General features: G+C 42.4%; 1 protein-coding gene across 1 annotated transcript in view; it reads left to right on the forward strand.

The window, feature by feature from the left end:
* The first annotated feature begins 1,140 nt into the window (after positions 1 to 1,140).
* ltbp3 (latent transforming growth factor beta binding protein 3) overlaps positions 1,141 to 19,448 on the forward strand; it is a 38,221-nt gene continuing 19,913 nt past the window's right edge. The window contains 3 exon segments of the mRNA XM_037749100.1: positions 1,141 to 1,703; positions 18,845 to 19,111; positions 19,203 to 19,366. Coding sequence (XP_037605028.1) covers positions 1,463 to 1,703; positions 18,845 to 19,111; positions 19,203 to 19,366 — 672 coding nt within the window. The 5' untranslated portion in view covers positions 1,141 to 1,462.

The following is a 19,448-nucleotide window of genomic DNA, read 5'->3' on the forward strand; positions in this document are numbered from 1 at the left end:
AAACTCATCTCAACATGTAGCACACATCTGTAAAGCTGTAGTGCAGATGTCACATATTTTTCTCTCTGAGGGAATAAGCTAAATGTTGAAGACAAAAAACAGATGTCCCCCCTCGCATCCCTACAGGTGGAGTACCTCCTGATGCAGTACTGACCTCAGCACGACCCCGATGACCCACATCAGGAGAAAGACGACACTTTTTGACTATTTATGAAGACTTTATTGATGTGATATAGTAACTGAAGGATGGGTATCAGATATGATCAGATATTTTCTAGTAAGAAATAAGATAATGCACCAAAGCCATGCAGATTTATCAGTGTCCATCTAAGTCACATGCTCATTTTAACCAAACACAGGTGTAGCCTATACAGCAGTATATTACATGTCAGTATTTTTTTGATTCTCAGAGTGACACGCACAGCTGTGCAGCTATGATTTGCAGAGAGGAGGGTAGAGGAGAGGAGAGGAGAGGAGAGGAGAAGAGAGGAGACTAGAGGAGGGGAGACTAGAGGAGAGGAGAGGAGAGGAGAGGAGAGGAGAGGAGACGAGAGGAGAGGAGAGGAGGGGAGACTAGACGAGAGGAGAGGAGACTAGAGGAGGGGAGACTAGAGGAGAGGAGACGAGAGGAGAGGAGAGGAGGGGAGACTAGACGAGAGGAGAGGAGACTAGAGGAGAGGAGAGGAGACTAGAGGAGAGGAGAGGAGAGGAGAGGAGAGGAGACTAGAGGAGAGGAGACTAGAGGAGAGGAGAGGAGAGGAGACTAGAGGAGAGGAGAGGAGAGGAGACTAGAGGAGACTACAGGAGAGGAGAGGAGAGGAGAGGAGACTAGAGGAGAGGAGTCTAGAGGAGAGGAGACTAGAGGAGAGGAGAGGAGAGGAGAGGAGAGGAGAGGAGGGGAGACTAGAGGAAAGGAAAGAGGAGAGGACACTAGAGGAGAGGAGAGGAGAGGAGAGGAAAGGAAAGGAAAGGAGAGGGTGTTAGGAGAAATAACCAACAAGGAAACCACTTTCAGCTTTGCTCTGCACCGCCTGGTTGGCCCTCAGCCAGTTTTTCTCCAGAGAGGGTTGGCTCACCACTTCTCCTCTCCTCCCTCTTCTTTCCTCCCACATTACGCACTCTCTCTCTCTCTCTCTCTCTCTCTCTCTCTCTCTCCAACTCTCCAACTCTCCCAAAGCAAACTGGAAGAAGGAGAAGAAGGAAGAGCGACTAAAAGGGCAACTTTTTATGGAAACAACAGGACAACCAGGAACTTCTTGAAGATGTCAAACGCGTCTGTTTTCCAGACGGATCTTCTGGGTACAAAAGGGAAGTGATTTTTTTTCTTTCCCTCTTGGAGAAAACAGGAGGAGGATTTTTTTTCCAACGTCAAAACATCTTTGGTTCAACAAAGCAGTCTTTTTTCTGGAGCTGGATCTGATAGTGATTTAATGTCCTCGGGTCTCCAGTGAAGGATGCCAGGATGCCCACTCTGATCTCCCATCTGCTCGTCATCTGGCTGAGCGTGCACAGCAGGCTGGTGTGCTGCACGGAGCGCTCCTCCACTCGGGAGCGCTTCAAGGTGGTCATCGCTCCGCTCATCTGCAAGAGGATCTGCCTGAAGGGCCAGTGTCAGGATACCTGCGAGCAGGGCAACAACACCACGCTGATCGCGGAGAACGGACAGGCTGCAGACACGCTCATCGGACAGGGCTTCAGGGTCGGTGAGTGGAAGCAACAATGATGGTTTTATGCAAAAATGCACCATTTATTATGGATGTAGATATCATATTTTAGGAAAAAAGTCAAGATAATTCTCTACAAACATCCCTGTAACAATGCTGTTTATCTACCAACCAGGGGATCTAATGAGGATTAACTAATAGTGCTGCTCTGACCTCTGGGGTCATGCTTTCTCCTCCTCTGGAGAGCTTTTTTATGGATGTAAATATCATATTTTAGGAAAACAGTCAAGATCATTCTCCAACATCACTTCAGGCATTATTCTGGGAAAATAACTACAGAAGTGCCAATTACTAGCCTGAAACTCTATAAAATGCTTCTCCCAGTATGTAATGTTATTAGCCACAAGGCAGTGGTGGGAAAAATATATTAAAATAAACTACTTGATTAAGTTAAACTAACTCCATTACAAGGAAAAGTCCTGCATTCAAATTCTTACTTAAGTAAAACTACAGCAGTGTTCGTAGAAAAATGTACTCCAGTATCAAAAGCCTCATCAGGACCCACGATGCAGATGCAGATTGACCCCTGACTGCTTCAGTAGAAGAAAATATCAATACACATTAGTATTCTGTCTTTCGGAGGTTGTGGCAGGCTCAGTTTTAAAGCTAGAGTGAAGCTACTGGCATCATATGAAACTAGAAAACCTGAGGAATCTATTGGTACCAAACATGCCATACTTAATAAGTTACGCTTTATAAGTGTGTCCATTTTCAAAGGGGTCCCTTGACCTCTGACCTCAATATATGTGATTGAAAATAGATTCAATATGGGTACCCACGAGTCTCCACTTTACAGACATGCCCACTTTATGATAGTCACATGCAGTTTTTGGGCAAAAAACATGCAGTTTTTTTGCATGCAGTACAAATGTGTTATTTGCATATATTCTAAAATGGTGTATTTGAATATATTTGTGCATACTGGGGTCCCTAAACAGACTTAGAATTGCATAAATTGGGTATCGCTGTAAAGCTGAGACTCTTGTGGATCCAATGAGTTCAACTGTATTCATGTGTGATGATGTTAGTCCCCATAGTAGCCGTTTCACATTTACTCAGATTTTATACATATGGTGGTGTCTATATACTATGACAGTTTTTCTGACATTAGATTTGAGAAAAAACACGAAATATCACAATATATTGAATCGTTACCCCTGTATCATGATACGTATCATATCGCCAGATTCTTGCCAATACACAGCCCAACCTTTCAGTGTGTTTCAGTATTGAATTGATGATAAAGTGAAGCTGTCCAACACCTTAATAGGTACTTAAATCTGTAATAATGCAACATATTTCATGATCTTACCATATGTTTTATATATAAAATTTGTAACAGCTGTCAGATCAATCAAGAGTAGTTGAGTAAAAAGTACAAAGTTTACCTCCTTAGTGTAGTGGAGTGAAGTAAAAAGTCTTCTAAAATATAAATACTGTATTGTAAAATGGTACTTGAGTACAGTACAACTGATTAATTCAGGCCTTTATTCCCTTTTAAAAGCCCTATCTTCTTTAAAGCCTACATCAATTCAACACCAGCTACTCATATCCACCATGAATACATGTCATTAAGATTCATGTCAAGTGGGTAGAAACTCTGCTCCGCAAATAAATAGGTGGCTAAGATGAGGTGAGCTGGGTTTACCCTCCACTGCTTGGCTGGAAAATGTTCCCGTATTGCGCTTTAATTACTGGGGCATGGCTCATTACATAGCATATAAATGTACTCTTAAGATCTATACACCCCCACACACACCCCACACACACCCTGACTCCAGTGTCTGGTTGGCATGAGTGGAGCCTTTCTGCGCTGTATCAGATCAGCTGTGGTGAGACGTGGAGCCTTGCAGTCTACGTCAGTCTCGGGCCCAGAACTGGGTTTCACTGCTCTCCTCTTTTCTCTCACTCGCTCGGAGGTAGAGGATAAGATGATAATCATGGAAAATGACACGTTGATTGATCATTTGAGTTATTAAGTTGTGATTAAAGAAGGAGCTTTAACTTCTCAGCGACATATCTGTAGTGGACAGTGGTGTAATTTCTCTCTTAGTATCGGCAGATTAATATCCCTTTTTCACTAAAATTGATATAAACCTCATAGTCTAAAATACAGCTGTACGTCAGAGCCAGCACACTGTGATGCATCAGCTTCATATTTCTGCAAGAAATACAGCATAACAAACTGAAACACTCCTCAAAAGTCATCCGTCTAACTTCAAAAGCCTTGTTATTTTCTCCTAAATCCTTAATTTGTCCAGAGTTTACCACCTGCTCTGGATGCTTACACACGTTCGACGCAGTACTGAATGAAAAATGGCATAATGATGAAAGCCAATAATGAAATTAGTGAGAATAAACCATCAGCAAGTTATTGTTGCAGGGTAGTGGTGCTTCATACGCACAGTTTTGCAGTACAGAGAGGTTGCAGTTGGTCATACAGATGTAGCTTCTCCAGATGTTTTCATTGCCCATGTGGAAGTAAGCAGGCTGTATTTAATCGAGGTCAAGTGAATCCTACTTGACAGTATTGTTCCTCCTCGACACCATGCAGTGCTGTAGAGTCAGAGTTGGCTCAGATGGCCACCAGTCCTCCCTCTTCTCCCCCGATTTTCTTTGTGGTGCGTCACCTTTTGGAGCTTCAGTGTCAAATAATTCAAGAGAGACATTTTTAGATTCCTGGGATACCTCCATGCTGCTTCACATTTGGTCTGGATAGTGAAGCTCTACAGTCACCTGTCTCCTGGGTTTCACAGGCAAAAAAAAGATCTAAATAAATGTACGATTTTTTTGCGGCAAGGGGATAGAGGGTTCAGCTCGGAGAGGAGATGTGTTTCAGTGTGCGGGCTGGAATGTGTGTGCGGACAAGTGGAAATTTCTCTCTCCCGTGTTAAAACGGCCATGGCTGTAGCAGCAACAATATGAAGACTTTTCCATATTTGAGCTGTTGCAGGCTGATGTCAGCACAGCGAGGCCCAATCTGAGGAAACCCTTTCCTCAAAAGAAATGTAGTTCCTGTCAGTTTCAGTAAGTGCGCTTCTGTATGTTCAAGGATATTTTCACTATCAGTAATGTCTGAATTTGGCTGGAATTGCTGGACAGGCAGGACGCGGACCAAGAAACAGTCAGGTTTTAGTAATGATCTGGGATTTCTGCCAACAGATGAATCATTTTTATGGCCATTACCTTGAAAGTAATAGAGAGAGAAAGTTCATTGGGTAGGTTGACGTGATAAAGTGACTGAAAGCCCGGGGTACGAAACTGGGGACATTGGTGTTATATGGTATGAATCTGCTCCAAAAACATGTATTTTAAATCCTAACAGCATTTTACAGTATCAGAAATAAATGCAACCCTAAATTTAAAGGGTAACTTTGGTATTTTTAAAATTTTTTAGTTTTTTTAATTTATTTTTTGCCACTGACAGACAGATTGTTATTATAAATGTCTGACATCATTATGGAAAGGACCCTACAGAGAAATAAAAGCTTTTCCTATCTTTTGCTTGATCCGCTCTGTTTATTATTGTGTCCAAATCCCACTCGAGGAGAAGCGTTGTGAAATCTGAATATCCGTATACCCTGGCTCAAATAAATACGGACTACCATTGGAATTCAAAGACCTCATCCACATTGTCGAAATCATCTAAATATTTCAGCCGTGACATTGAAAATATTTTAGATAACACTAAGCTACGCTTTCTGTACTCTCAACACAACAAGCTGTACCACTATTCCACCGTTGTCTTTCGGCAACACGCCACCTCGCCAGATTTCAGAACGACACTTCTCCTTGAGGGATAATCTTTCCATAATGTCAGACACTTAAAATAATAATCTGAGCCTGTCATGGCAAAAAGGAGCAGAATAAATGACGGTGCCAGCTTGCCCCAATAGCACCATATTGCAGCCATCTACATCACTCTCCTTTAATACTGGACCAAAGTCAGAAATTGTTGTCCTTATCAGTCAGTTAGACACAAAAACATGGTAAAAATAGGGTCCTGGTTGAAAAAATACCCAAGTTACCCTTTAAGTTGGATTAATGATTTTCCAGGGTTATACAGCTGTAGAGCAAAGTGGAGTACATGTCAGTGTTGGCAGAGGTTTGTGCTTCCAAGCAGTTGTTTTGACATTGTTCACTTTTTCTGACGAGCTGTCCAAAAAACCCAAATCATTCTTTTTACAGTGATATGAAACAGAGAAAAGCAAGCAAATCTCAGATTTAATGTTTGATATTTTTAGCCATGCTAGCCACGTGGCTCTGCGGATGGCAGTCTGTAGGTCAGTTGGTCAGTCCACCTCTTTGGTCCAGACTGAAATATCTCAACAACTATTGGATTGATTGTTATGATGTTTAGTACAGACAATCATGCTACCCAGAGGATGGATCTTAATGACTTTGGTCATCTGACTTTTCATCTTGAGGTTGTGGTTTTGAGCAAAATACCTCTGTAACTATTGGATGGATTGCCATGATACAGACATTTATGTCCCCCTCATGATGAATTATGTGACATTTCTGCTGAAAACAGCTGCCCGAGAGCAATGAGAGGCACCCTAAACAGCACATTTACGAGCCAAAAAAACACGCTGTACATGAGGACAAATCCCCTAAATGACAGGCAGCACTTTTGTTCTTATTCAAGAGATCATACACACAGACAGTCAGAGATGATAGAAGATCTGTTCTGGTTAAGTACGTAGCAGTTAGACTTAGCACTGGTCCATTTAAGTGTACATCATAGCACAATATGTGATTATTTTACACATGTTCTCTGAGCTCTAGTATACACTGCAATCTATGAACTTTCTCATTAACAAGTCAACACTTGCTCAACATATTTAATACGCATAACATCACTGCAATGAAGGTAAAATATACCAGATATGTTCTGCTGATATGTTTCCAGGGAATCCATATGCCATTAATAGATTTACATTTCACTGTGCGCCTCCTCAAACGGATGAAAGCACGGAAACTTGAAAGCCTCCCAGCCATGTTGGCAGGCGGAGAAAAGATGGCGTTTACGGCCTGATATGCTTTTTTCTTGTATGTAAGTCATCATCGGGCTCTGTGGGGGCGCAGGCACCATTATTGTTTATGTCAGGAATAAAAGAATGAGCGTGTCTCGAGGCATGTGAGAATGGTTGCAAGTTCCATTTTATAAATCACAAAAGTTTAAAAACCTTGAATGAACCTTGGCACGTCCTCTTCCATGTCTTTATGGAACCTGAATCTGTTTACCGGCAGATGGAGACTGTCTTTGTAATTATCTCCATGTGTTTGGCTGACAAAATGTCCAACGGCCGACTTGTTTTTGTTATTTTTTATCCTCAGCGTTTGAAAGCTTGGTGCAAATTGCAGGATAGGGTGAAATAGGGAAAGTTTCTTTTTGTTGCTCCTTGGAGAGAGTGGGTGTTTTAGTTTATGTGCGTCTGTCTCACACTTGAGAAAGGAAGAGTTATACTATAAAGATATATAAAGATATCCTTTCAAAATAAAGTGTCTACATAAAAAAATCAGCGTTTATACATCGACTGACACAGACTGTTCTAGCTGTTCTATTATTTGCCTTTACCCATTTAGTCATTATATCCACATTACTGATTGTTTATCAAAAGTCTCTCATCGATGGCCAACCCTACAATATCATTGCAATATCCATATCGAGGTATTTGTTAAAAAAGATCATGATATTGGACTTTCTCCATATTGCCGAGTCCTATTTCTAGGCCTTTTTTCAGACAAGAATTAGTCAAATTTTGTTCTTGCCGTTGCTAGCGCAGAGGCATCCCATCTATCAGCCTTACTGACAGTAACTGCTCGGCCCCCAGACAGCCCTCTTGTCTCTCTTCTGCATCTCAGCACCATCTCCTCTTCATCGGGGCTCCAGACGTCCAGGCGACTCTAGATTCTAATCTTTTATTCTGGAGTGACTAAAAGCACGGGGCCCCATGTAGCACAGGAAGTGGTCTTATCATATCCCGGTCTGGGCTTGTCTCCCCTAAAATGGGCATCATGAGAAGTGGATATGGCTATTTCAGGATTTCCCATGTGGTTCTCTATTTAGAGTAAAGTGACAGTAGTAGCCCTGTGGTTTGTTTTGGTTTTCCCTCTGGCATGGGTCAGAGGTCCATGGGAGCCTGAAAGCGAAGACAAGTCAGTCAAATACAGTAGACAGAGCCGGTTTCTGCTTTCTCTCTATTTAGGAGGTTGAGTTTATTTTACCTTCCAAAGCCCTCTGCTCTTCCCCACACACTCTTCTTTCTCTCGTGCCAGACTTTGGAGAAGGCGGTCTAACACGGGCGACCAAAAACCTACAGCACTCCGTATTTATGCCACAGGTTGGACTGAACTCAGAGGCGAAGCTGGGCACGGCTCCCGTACTCACACCCTCGCAAACACAAACACACACGTATGTGTGGGAGGCTCATGCACATTCATATAATCATTATGAAAGCTTCTTCCTTTTGATGATATGCGCATTTATAATGTGTATTTGCAAGTTGATCATCACCTCTTTACAAGGGTGTGTTTTAATATTTCTGGATGCACATTCTGTCACCTCTCCCTGTCTATTTATGCATGTTGGGGAAATAACACAGGGTTATTTGTGGTTTGCCCTTCTCATTAACCTTTTACCACTGTTTCACAACACTATCGCTATGTAGACAGACTGTAAAGGCTATGAAAGGTTGTATGAACATGTAAAATGCTGTATGTATTAATAGATTAGCCTAATCTTTTTGGTCATTTTCAAAAAGAACACCTTGTCGTAAAAATAATCCAGGTACTATTCACAGGAGAGTCAACAAGTGAAATCTTAAATACATGGTGTCTCCCTACTTCGAAGCAGTCTGACAGCCCGACAGCGTGATAGATATATGAAAACTTGTTGTTAAAAGGGTTAAATCCACAGTCACTTCTGTCAGGACTGCGTCACAACACTCATTTAGAGAGAAAATCCACATGATCTGAGCAGGGGTTTCCCGTGAAATAAGACTCCTCTACGGCATCACTTTCCATAAAAGAAACAATTCTGCATCGCAGCAAATGAAGTTATGAAAACAAAGCAGCAATTAGATGTTTTTTCTAACGTCACAAGGGAACAGTGTGTATATTTGCATGTGTGTGTGTGTTTGGTGCTTGAGAGCAGTGTACTGAACCCAGCTCAAACAAACAGCCTTCTTTGCCATCTTTAACACTCTCCTCCCATTTGCTTAGCGAGGGGGAGAAACGGAGCAGTTATTTAAAGCCGCGCGAAGGAATGCGAGCGCTAGGGACTGCACCCACACCGTTCAGGACCCTGTAGCTGTAGCGATTAGCCAGGGTAAACAGAATAACACGGCCTCTGCCAGCGCAGCGCTGCCTGCCGCCATGGCCTGAGACTGTGCAGCCTACAGACGTTACCTGCCACGCGCTCAAGTGCTGAATGCTGAGTGTCCTGAGGGCAGGTATCTGACATAATCTCCACAGAGCAAAGTCAGCACTCCTTCCTCTACCTGCCTGCCCTCCGGCCCCTATAGCCGAGGCTTTTAGGCAGTCATTATATGACATCATCCCTATCTGTGCCAAGATCCTGCCTGACTCTCTGGCTCTCTTTCCACAAACATTTCTGCCAAAGGGGAGTGACAGGGCAACGCTGGACTCGTGCCCACCCAAGAGCCGTGGAAACCACACCGCATATTTCCATGACATGCGAAAATCCCATTGTGCAAAGCAGAGTTTCATTTAGATAATAAGATAAACTTCCTTACGATCGAATCTTCCCGACGTTGGCTGCTCATCGTCCAGTTTCTGTTGTTTTAAGCGAGGTAATGAATGCCTTCGGTGACAGTGGCGGACACTGGCAAAGGGCAGCACCATTGTTTGGATAGCCGAGGCCGAGGCCGCTCAGAGTTTCTGGGGGTTGAAGGAGCACAGAGAGTTCTGCAGGGGAAGGAGGAATGCGTACGCAGGTTTGTGTTTTCAAAAGGCAGTGATTATGTCATTTACTCCCAACGTCTGGCTCAGCTGCAGGACTCTGACCCACATCATGCGTCGCTTTCTCTCCCTCGGTGTGGTATGTGGTCTCACAGTGCCAGTCGATGGTAGGCGTATTTGGGGATGCGGTTTCCTGCTTTGGAGCTGATGGTGAAGGGAAGCACGTCACATGATGATAGCCGTTCTCTTTTTAAACTGCGTATGCCGTTTATTGGACCCAGTGTTGTTTAGTCACGGTTCTCTCAGGTCATTAAAGATGGCGTTGGATAGTAGTAATATACTATATTGAGGACTACTCATGGAAATACTTCTTAAACCTGTTAGTGTGAAACGTAAAGTACCAGAAAATACCAGAAAGTGTAAAGAGAAACTTTTGATAATGACATTTAATCATATGTGTGTAACATGGAAGGGTCACTCATAGTGCCGAACCCACTGAGAATGAACACCCGGCACTGTAGCTCTATGCCGCTTTTAGCGCGAGATGCACCGATACAGATATCTGGGCTTTGGTTATCAGCTGATACGAGTACCGATCCGATAACAAGTGTTTAATCAATAAGCTGTATGCCTCACTGTGTGGAAGTGACTGGGATCATTCTTGTATGTGTAAGAGAACATCAGGCTTGACTTAAACATTGATTTAATAACTTTGTAAAACAAAATGTAACAAAATAAATAATTTTTTTTATTTTATTTATACAAATTGAATTTTTTATCTATTATTAAAATAACAAATAGTACACCAGTAACTTTTTAAAAAAAAATCTTCAAAATTAACTGAATTTTAGTTTATTAGTAAAGTAATAAATCGTTCACCAGCAACTTGGTAAATATTCTTCGAAATTAACAGAATTTTAATTTATTATTGAAATTATAAATCGTACACCAGTAAATTGGTAAAAAGTCTCCAAAATTAACAGATTTTTTTTAATTATTAAAATAAGAAATTGTACACCAGCAACTTGGTAAAAAATCTTCAAAATTAACAGGAATTACAATTCAAGTGTAAACCTTTTTAATGCAACAAAAAATTGGTCAAAATTTAAATTCCAGTATATAATGTATATAATATATAAACAGAATACAATTGGATAGATCGGATCCATCGTCAGTGATACCCGATCCAGCTATCTCAGTCAGTATCGGCCCGACGTCCGATCCCGTATCGGTGCATCCCTACTTTTAGCTGCTTGTTTTGGTTTTCCAGGCTGGACATTGACTGTATGGTTGAGCCTCACTGCCCTTGTACCCAATAATAATATCACACCATAGGTAGCCAGTTTCAGCAAATAAGCTCAGAAGAGTTGGGTTTATGTTAAATGCCCAGCAAAAAGGGCAGCGGGTCAACAAATAGCTGCTGAAGAAAGTTGAGCTACGAGCCAACGGATGCAGATATTGTTGATGAAAACCGTACAAAAGCTGTGGGAATGTTGGACTTACGGGCCAAAAACTAGAGGCCCACAACAGATTTATATTAGCCATAACAGTTTGACAAGCTGGTAGTATATCAGGGCTGTGTTGGAGTCCTCAACTGTTAAAAAGATTACTTGAAGCAAGCACTTTAAAAGAATAGTTTGACATTTTGGAAAATACGCTTATTTGCTTTCATGCCGAGAGTTATGTGAGAAGATCGATACTGTTCTCCTATCTGGCAATGGTTAGCTTAGTATAACATAAAGACTGGAAACAGTTAGTCTCAGTCTGAAGGTAGGGAAATCCCCCCCGCCAGCAACTCTAAAGCTCACTAATTAACGCAATATATTTTGTCTTTTTGATCTGTATATACAACATATAACACGTCGAGGTTTTATGGGGGATTATGTGTCGGACTTCTTTTCTTCCTGGAGTCTCTGCTGGTTGCCTGGCGCCCTCTCGGTGACGACAAGATGATGATAAGGACTAATTATGTGCTGACAGATCCAATAAAAAGTTGCAAGAGAGATAGATGTTTTGAGTAAATATGTTCATATCAAAACAGATTTGTTTCTACATTTAATTACAGTTGTGAGAGTTTCCTTTGTTGAAGCTGCAGTGTGAGTTGTAGTGTTAAGTATTAAGTGTCAGGGCCAGTCGATGGTAGGCGTATTTGGGGATGCGGTTTCCTGCTTTGGAGCTGATGGCGAAGGGAAGCACGCCATGTGATGATAGCCGTTCTCTTTTTAAACTGGGTATACCGTTTATTGGACCCAATGTTGTTTAGTCACCGTTCTCTCAAGTCATTAAAGATGGCTTTGGATAGTAGTAATATACTATATCGAGGAATACTCATGGAACTACTTTTTAAACCCGGCACAGTGCGTCATAGTGCCATTATAAGAAAACTCCACCAGTGGAAACACGACTCATTATGGTATCGCCATGCGTACTTCTGTAGTAGTTGACAATGACTATGAAAATTACCGCATGTCGACCAACAAATGTTGTGGCATCCATTTTTAAATCTCAGTGGGTTGATTTGGACTGTCTGGAACTGAATCATAGTGTAAGTGACTCAGCGAGCATCATCACGGATTTTGGGTCTGATTCCGTCAGACTGGTTTAAACTGCTTTTTTGTGATTCCACCAGAATATCACAGATCGGCCAACATCTGTATGGCAAGAGATGATGTCGGCAGTAGCTTTCAGCTCAGTGAGCTGGGGAGCTTTTTGAACTGTGGTTTGTAGGGCTGTAATTTATTGTTTTTGTGCCGGGAGGGTGCGGCTGCGGCTGAAAGGACGCCGTGGAGGGAGGGGGTCTGAAGATGCGTCATCTCCAGACAGACGGGAGTGAGTGGGTGGGTGGTCACAGGGCACTCGGAGGGCAACATTTTCTTTCAATCTTTCGTTCGTTTGTTCTTTTAATTTCTTTCTTTTGTGTCTTACAGACATATTTATGCCTGTACAAAGACATTTTTCTTTTCAGCTTGCAAGACAAAAAAGGGCAGACTACTATAATTTTCCCACTACCAGTTATTACCTGTAATTTGGTAAAACTATGAAAAATGTGTCTGAGTCTGACTTAACATGTTTTCATGGACATACATGGTGTCTTTTTGTCTACTAGGCTTGCTTACTTAGCAGTTGAGGAATGCACAGTATGTTTTTCTTTAAGGAAAAAAAGTGTCTGGGAATAATCCCACTCTAACGTCACCTACTTTTTTATTCTCTGGATTTTACATCTTTTATTTTATTCCCTCACTTTCCCAGATATATGATATACAATATATGACGAAGATATCTTCCCTCTGCCGTCTCATGCTGTGAGCAGATCTGTCTTTCTCCTCATGGAGTGAATCATTACATTATGAAGAGGGAGCTCTCACTCGTATGTCACATGAAACACTCTGACGAGAAGAAGCTCGAAGACAAAGACTTTTTTTCCCCCATTTCTTTTTTGTCTTGTTTTTCACCTCAGTTCGCTCTTCTGGCTGGAGCGAGTGCTGCATGGGAAAATTATACGCTTCCTGACTGTCTTGGAACGCACCTGAAAGCCGGCGTTCAATATTAAATTAGGTTTCAGAGCTTTGACAGCGAAGGATAAAGTCAACTTTGAATGTTCTCTTAGCTGGCTGAATCCATATATGGTAAATACATTTAATGGCAGCATAGTGTGTCTTCATTCACGTTGTTAATTACAGTTATTGAGTTACTACTTTGTGCAGATCTAGATTCCACAAAAGATGAGTCATCTTTGATCCTGGATTGTTGTTAAGTTCCTCCATTTTCTTTGACGTTGGGCCCACCATCAGCCTCTTCATGCCTCACATTCATTTAGACTACCAAAAGACTTTGATTTTTAATAACACGCCACCTCTAGTCTGAGGAATGTGTTAGATCCATAAAGACAAAGGCGTGGTACTAAACAGAGGGCGGCTGCCTCTGAGACGCTAAGCTAACTGGCTAGGAGAGTCAATGAGCGATCATAAATCCTGCTAATGAACTCCGAGGCGATGATTTAAAGGGAAAATCCGCTGGAAAGTAAAATCCGTGTTATGATCTCAACTTTAAAGCGTTTTTGCTCTTTTCAGTATGTAATGTGGTGCAGTCACCCAACCACAGCGGCGCTCCAGGAGACGGTACTCCCTCCACTTAATAGCTCTCACACACGGGCCAACACACCCATTCACATATAAGATCTGCAGAAGACATTAGCCAGTGCATCGCCAGAATCACGGCTTATATGAAGGAGACAGATGTGAAGGAGAACAGCCACTGTATATTATTATAACATAGAAATGATTCAGCCCTCCTGGAGCTCTGAAGACAAACAGACATGAGACAGCTCATTTAAACACAATCCAATAATCAGCATAATATAGGCATGAAGTGCCGTTGTAATGCCACCTGTTGTTGGGAGCCTTAGTTTGATTGGGAAAAAATAAAGGGGAGTTCAGGTACTATGTTTCTCTTTGCTGTATTATAATGGCTCTGCGTGCAGATTGCTAGTTAGCAACAAGTAACATGTGAAGAAGAACATGATGAAGGAAATACAAAAGAAACCCAGGAATACAACAAAGAAAACTAGCTTACCAGGACATATTTGATATTTTATAATCCAATTTTGGGTTTATAATCAAATTTGAGACTTTATAAATGATGTTACAGTTACAATGTGTAGTTTAGTTAGAGCTACAGAAGTATACAGTATTTCCCAATACTGATCCCAAAGACATACAGTATTTCACTGTTGCACACAAATTGCACACTGAGACAAAAATGTCCCTCCAATAACAAATTCCCCCAAAACTGAACTACCCTAGAGGGTTCAACGTTAATGTTTTGGGCAAAAGAATGGGCAGAAATCTACTTGCTTGAAGTAAATTCTCACATACCCCTGTACAAATTGTTTTATTTATTAGCGGTTATCAAATAACAACAAAGACCACAAAGTTAGTTGTCATGATTAATCCTTATTAAAGGCAGGGTTGACGATATTCTCCAGTATCCACTATTTGTTATATTGGTTGAAATGGTCTTTACAACCCGACAGCGATCCATTACTTATGAGCTCTGGAAAAGGACCGGAAAAGGGGGTGGGTTTAGACGGAGCTCCTGAGGCGATGCTACTTTCAAATTATGCCAGCTTTCCAACATCTTTGACCCTACCTTTAAGTAATTGAATCTGGAGTTTCGCCCACATCCTCTTAATGACACCCAACTAAACTCCTGTTTTCAGGATAATTGAAAAACTTCAGCTCATAAATTTTGTCTTTACCCGCCGCCCTTTTCTTGCGAGTGCCCGATCTGTACTGCGCATGTGCAACTCTCAACAGAGACGAGAGGGAAGCGAGATAGTTCACTCCTTAGTTACTTCCATCATCAGCTCAGGAAAACAACCATGTGTTCATATAGGGCAAGTGAGTTGCTAGATTTACTAGCCTGACGTGGCGTTTTACTTGCCCCGGGGAAGAGGGTAAGCCTTATTGCCGAGCTCTGTCCTTCATATCAAGACCACATAAATATGCCATTCACGTATGCAGTGAAGTGCACGCTCTTCTTTGTTGCGTGTTTCCTGTTTGCGTCGACACATGAAATGGATAAAACAGTCAGTGTTTGACGGTGAAACTGACCAGACACAGAAATAACAGCCATGAGCCTCACGTCAAATAAAGATGATTAAAGTGCGTTCCACGTAAGCTGTGCAGATTTTAAAATTGTGGAAAAAGAGAGCAAGTATATCAGATCCTGAGTCGGTATCTGACAGGATTGTAGAAAGAGGTGTGCTGTCAGCTGCAGCTGTGTATTGTACTTTGCACTGTGTGTTGCGTGTCATCACACTGGGTTCATTTCCCAGACTCCACCCATGAAATATTAGCCAAAATCTGGAATATGATTCCCCTCCTTTCCTTTGACTTAGTGTGGCGTTGACCCTGACTGTGCCGGTCTCATTCAGACACCTTCCCAGCCAGACGGGGCCCCAGCCCAGACTTTCCCTACGCTACGTCGTCTCTCCAGTCTCTGTGGGTTTAGATTGTGTAATCACGTTTGGAAAGTAGGGCCTTTTCCTGACTTTCTGTGTCTGCAATCCTAATTTTCAACCCCCGCATCTTTCCCAGTTTCCTCTCATTCTAAATCCAGTACTGAGAAGAAATCTGAGCCGTGGAAACTGGAGCTTTTGAGTTTTAAGTTTTCTGTCTTCTACAGTCTTCACCTTCTTTTTTTCCTGCCATGCCTGAGCCTTCCAGCTCGATTCAGCATGTTGCTGCCTGCGCTCAGTCCCATAAGACCACCGTCACATGGTGTTAGGTAGTGGAAGGCTGCTTCTGAAGTATCCATCTTGCTTCAGATTTAAACATTTTAGTCGGGTGTTTCATCGAGGTCCTTTAATTTTTCTGCCAGACTTTCACTACGTGAGGATGTCCCTGCTGTGTTTAAAGTGATCTAGTCCCCCAATTACGCCACGGCCCAGACTCCCTGGCAGTCCACATCTAATTACTTCCATGTGTGCACACTTGGCTCGGCAGCAGAAAGAGGCCTCTACTCTTCTCTCCTCTTCTCTCCTCTCCTCTCCTCTCCTCTCCTCTCCTCTTCTCTCCTCTCCTCTCCTCTCCTCTCCTCTCCTCTCCTCTCCTCTCTTCTCCTCTCCTCTCCTCGTCTCTTCTCTCTCCTCTCAGGATGAGATTGTGTGGCTCTGAAAAGTGTTCAAGCTCAAATGGGACAGTTTTGGCAGCTCCAAATGGCAACAAGTAGCAACTGTTTGAAAAAGATGTACTTGCTTTTGTTTACTGGCCAGGTTGGTCTGTGATGCATTATTTTATTTGGAAAAGAAGCCATACTAAGTTTTCCTCTGTTTACAAGACATTTTTGTCTTTTGTTGCTAAATCGTAATGTACTGAGAAATGCCCGACACTTGTTGCAGTAGAGAAGTGGTTGGTACTAATGTTGGTTGTTGGTAGTAACACTCGCTGTCGTGGTTATATTTGAAGAAACAGCAATGGAAGCAGAAGTGGTTGTTCAATGCATATGAACCAAATGTTGTTGGTGTTAACCTCAGCCCCGGATTAAAATGAGTGATGATATAGAGTTGATATGAGAGAGAGGATGGACTTAAAGAAAGGCTGTAACCCTGTAAGGTCTCGTCAAGGAGGAAGAAGAATGATGCTGTGCACTAAAAGACAACAATATGATGTTGAGCATGTATACTGTGTGTGTTTGACATGATTGGATCGGATCTGTAATTGCTGGGAAAACATGGTGAAAGAGATTTGATATTGCAGTTAGTAGATAAATGTTTTGACTGTAACCATAGTAAAAGACGGAGTAATGGGGAGTAAACTGATTGGACAATTAGGAAAACTAAAGGGCTGAGCATTGAATTGGAATGTGACCGTAACACAGTATCAAGTACGGAGGTTGACATCAGTCTTTGTTTTGTTTGTCTTCTTTTATCAGATATAGGGGCTGTGACTCATTATTAATTAATCTGCCTAAAACCCTGCAAAAACACAAAGATTGAACCACTCAATTTTTGGCATTTTGCTTAAAGGAATAGTTTGACATTTTGGGAAATACTCATTTTTGCTTTCTGGCTTTCTAGAGTTAGATGAGAAATTTGATACCAGTCTCTTATCTGTCACTTACACATTAAGCTAAACAAGAGAAGAAGAAGAGGAGAAGACTGGAAACAGCCTGGCTCTGTCAAATTGTTAAATCCACCTACCAGCACCTCTAAAGCTCACTACGTCATAGGGCCGTCCCCAAATTAAAAAGTTATTTTTATAAAACAGTCGCAATATCCTGACAGTAGTGCATGAAACGGGTAATCTGAAAAAAAAAAATCATGTGCCTATGTGTCCTCCGGTGTCCTCCGGTGTCCTCCGGTAATCCTGATGGCATCAGCAAGATTTCACAGACCGGAGGAAGAGTGGGAGAGTCAGAGCTGAGCTGGAGTCTGCCGTCCAGCTTCTGTCTATGAGAGCCGGCTGTCAATCACTCGTGAACTCCGACCAAACGGTCAAACTAGGCAGCGCTGATCAAATATTGGCACAGCCAATAGGAACGCTCTCTCTCTCTGAAATGACCTGTGATTGGTCAAAGTCTCCCGTCACAGGATAGATTTTTTGAAGCCTGAAAACAGATTCATGAGGAGGTGCAGAAGTCTAGTTTTCTCTCAGAACACTTGAATTACAATATGCTGAGAGGTTATTGTGACATTTTTGCCCAATGACGCCAAAAAACTGTTGCCTACTGAAGCTTTAGGTACTTAGTTTGTTTTAAGATGTTCATTTTGCTGCTTTGATTGACAAATATGCTTATACATGTATGTACTTAAACATGCATTCAAAGTAAGGTATGGAAACATATTGTTGGGAGTGATACTCTGGGATATTGACTTAGGTGTCGTTACCATACCAGCCCTAGCATGTGTAAGGAGTGCTGAGATGAGGCGGCTGTCCTCACTGAACTTTCACTATTACTTCATTAGCGGTCATAGCCGTCCTAAAGCAGCATTGTTTGGTTTCAGTTTTCTCTCAGGTCTCTCCCTGGATTCATTACTTCTTTGCAGTTTTCCCCAGCGTCCTGCTCTCTCTCTCTCTCTCTCTCTCTCTCTCTCTCTCTTTCCTCTGATTGTTCTATAGTGGGAATTTCAAAAACAACTGGACTTAACATAAACACAATGGGAGACCCAATAAAAACCGCAGTGAAGACTGTATAAGCCATGAATCTCTCTCCAGCCAGCGGCTTTCCCATACATTTCAAGATCTTTCCCATATGTCAGAATAAAGCTGTTGAGCAGATCAATGACTTTACCTGCTTTCCTTTCTGCTGCTGACTGGCTGCGGGGACCCGTTAGTCCGTCAAGCTGATGTGACTTTTACAGTGGTGCAGCTCAAAGTGAATATTTTACGTGGCCTTGCTCATGCAACAAACTTTTCAGTCTGTCTGCCATATTCCTGTGATGTAACACTAAATCATCAGTCTGTTACTGAGGTGAATGGATCCAAAATGACCAATTCTAGTCTGATGTGACTCATGAATGACCCTTTTTGTTTTATAACTTATAATCTGCTTATGTTGCTCATTTGGGTAAGCTTTTCCTCGTCCTCTCATCTGACGTGATTCATAGCTATGAACTGTTGACCCTCTGGCCGTCTCAGTATGACAACTCTCTCCCCCTGTCCGTCTGTCTGTCTGTCTGTCTCTCTCTGCAGTTGTGTGTCCCTTGACGTGCATGAATGGAGGAGTATGCAGCTCGAGGAAGCACTGCCTGTGCCAGCCTGGCTTCACCGGTCGACTCTGCCAGTTTCCACTCCACCAGACGCAGCAAGCTCAGGCAGCGCGAGGCAACAAGCAGCCTGTCTACCCCTTATCTACGAAGCCAGACATCCAGAAGCTAGTGGAGCAATTAAGCATAGGGCGTACTCAGTTGACGCAAACACACTCTGTTTTCACCCTACCCATGTCACACTCATCTGAAGGTATCTACCATTCTCTACAGTTAACGCCAGAGCTTTTGATTGATGGGGGAAATATGTATTTGTGATGTCCCTTCCTTTTCTCTATTTTCAGTGCAGTTTAATGTACGTGTTCACCACACGCCAGACACCTCTGTAGTCATTCAACCCATCGACCAATCAGACATCAAGCCTCCTCACAAGACAGGGCCGCGCCCGCTCCCCTCCAGACACAAACCAAAGGGCCGCTGCTTCCAGGAGACCACACCCAAACAAGCTGTGAGTTTAGACGCAACCCTGAAAGCCTTTTTGTTTTGTGATTTCCACTCATAACATTTCTCTCTCTCCCATCTCGCTTTAG

The sequence above is a fragment of the Sebastes umbrosus genome, chromosome 17, assembly GCF_015220745.1.
Source record: "Sebastes umbrosus isolate fSebUmb1 chromosome 17, fSebUmb1.pri, whole genome shotgun sequence".
In the NCBI taxonomy this organism is placed as follows: Eukaryota; Metazoa; Chordata; class Actinopteri; order Perciformes; family Sebastidae; genus Sebastes; species Sebastes umbrosus.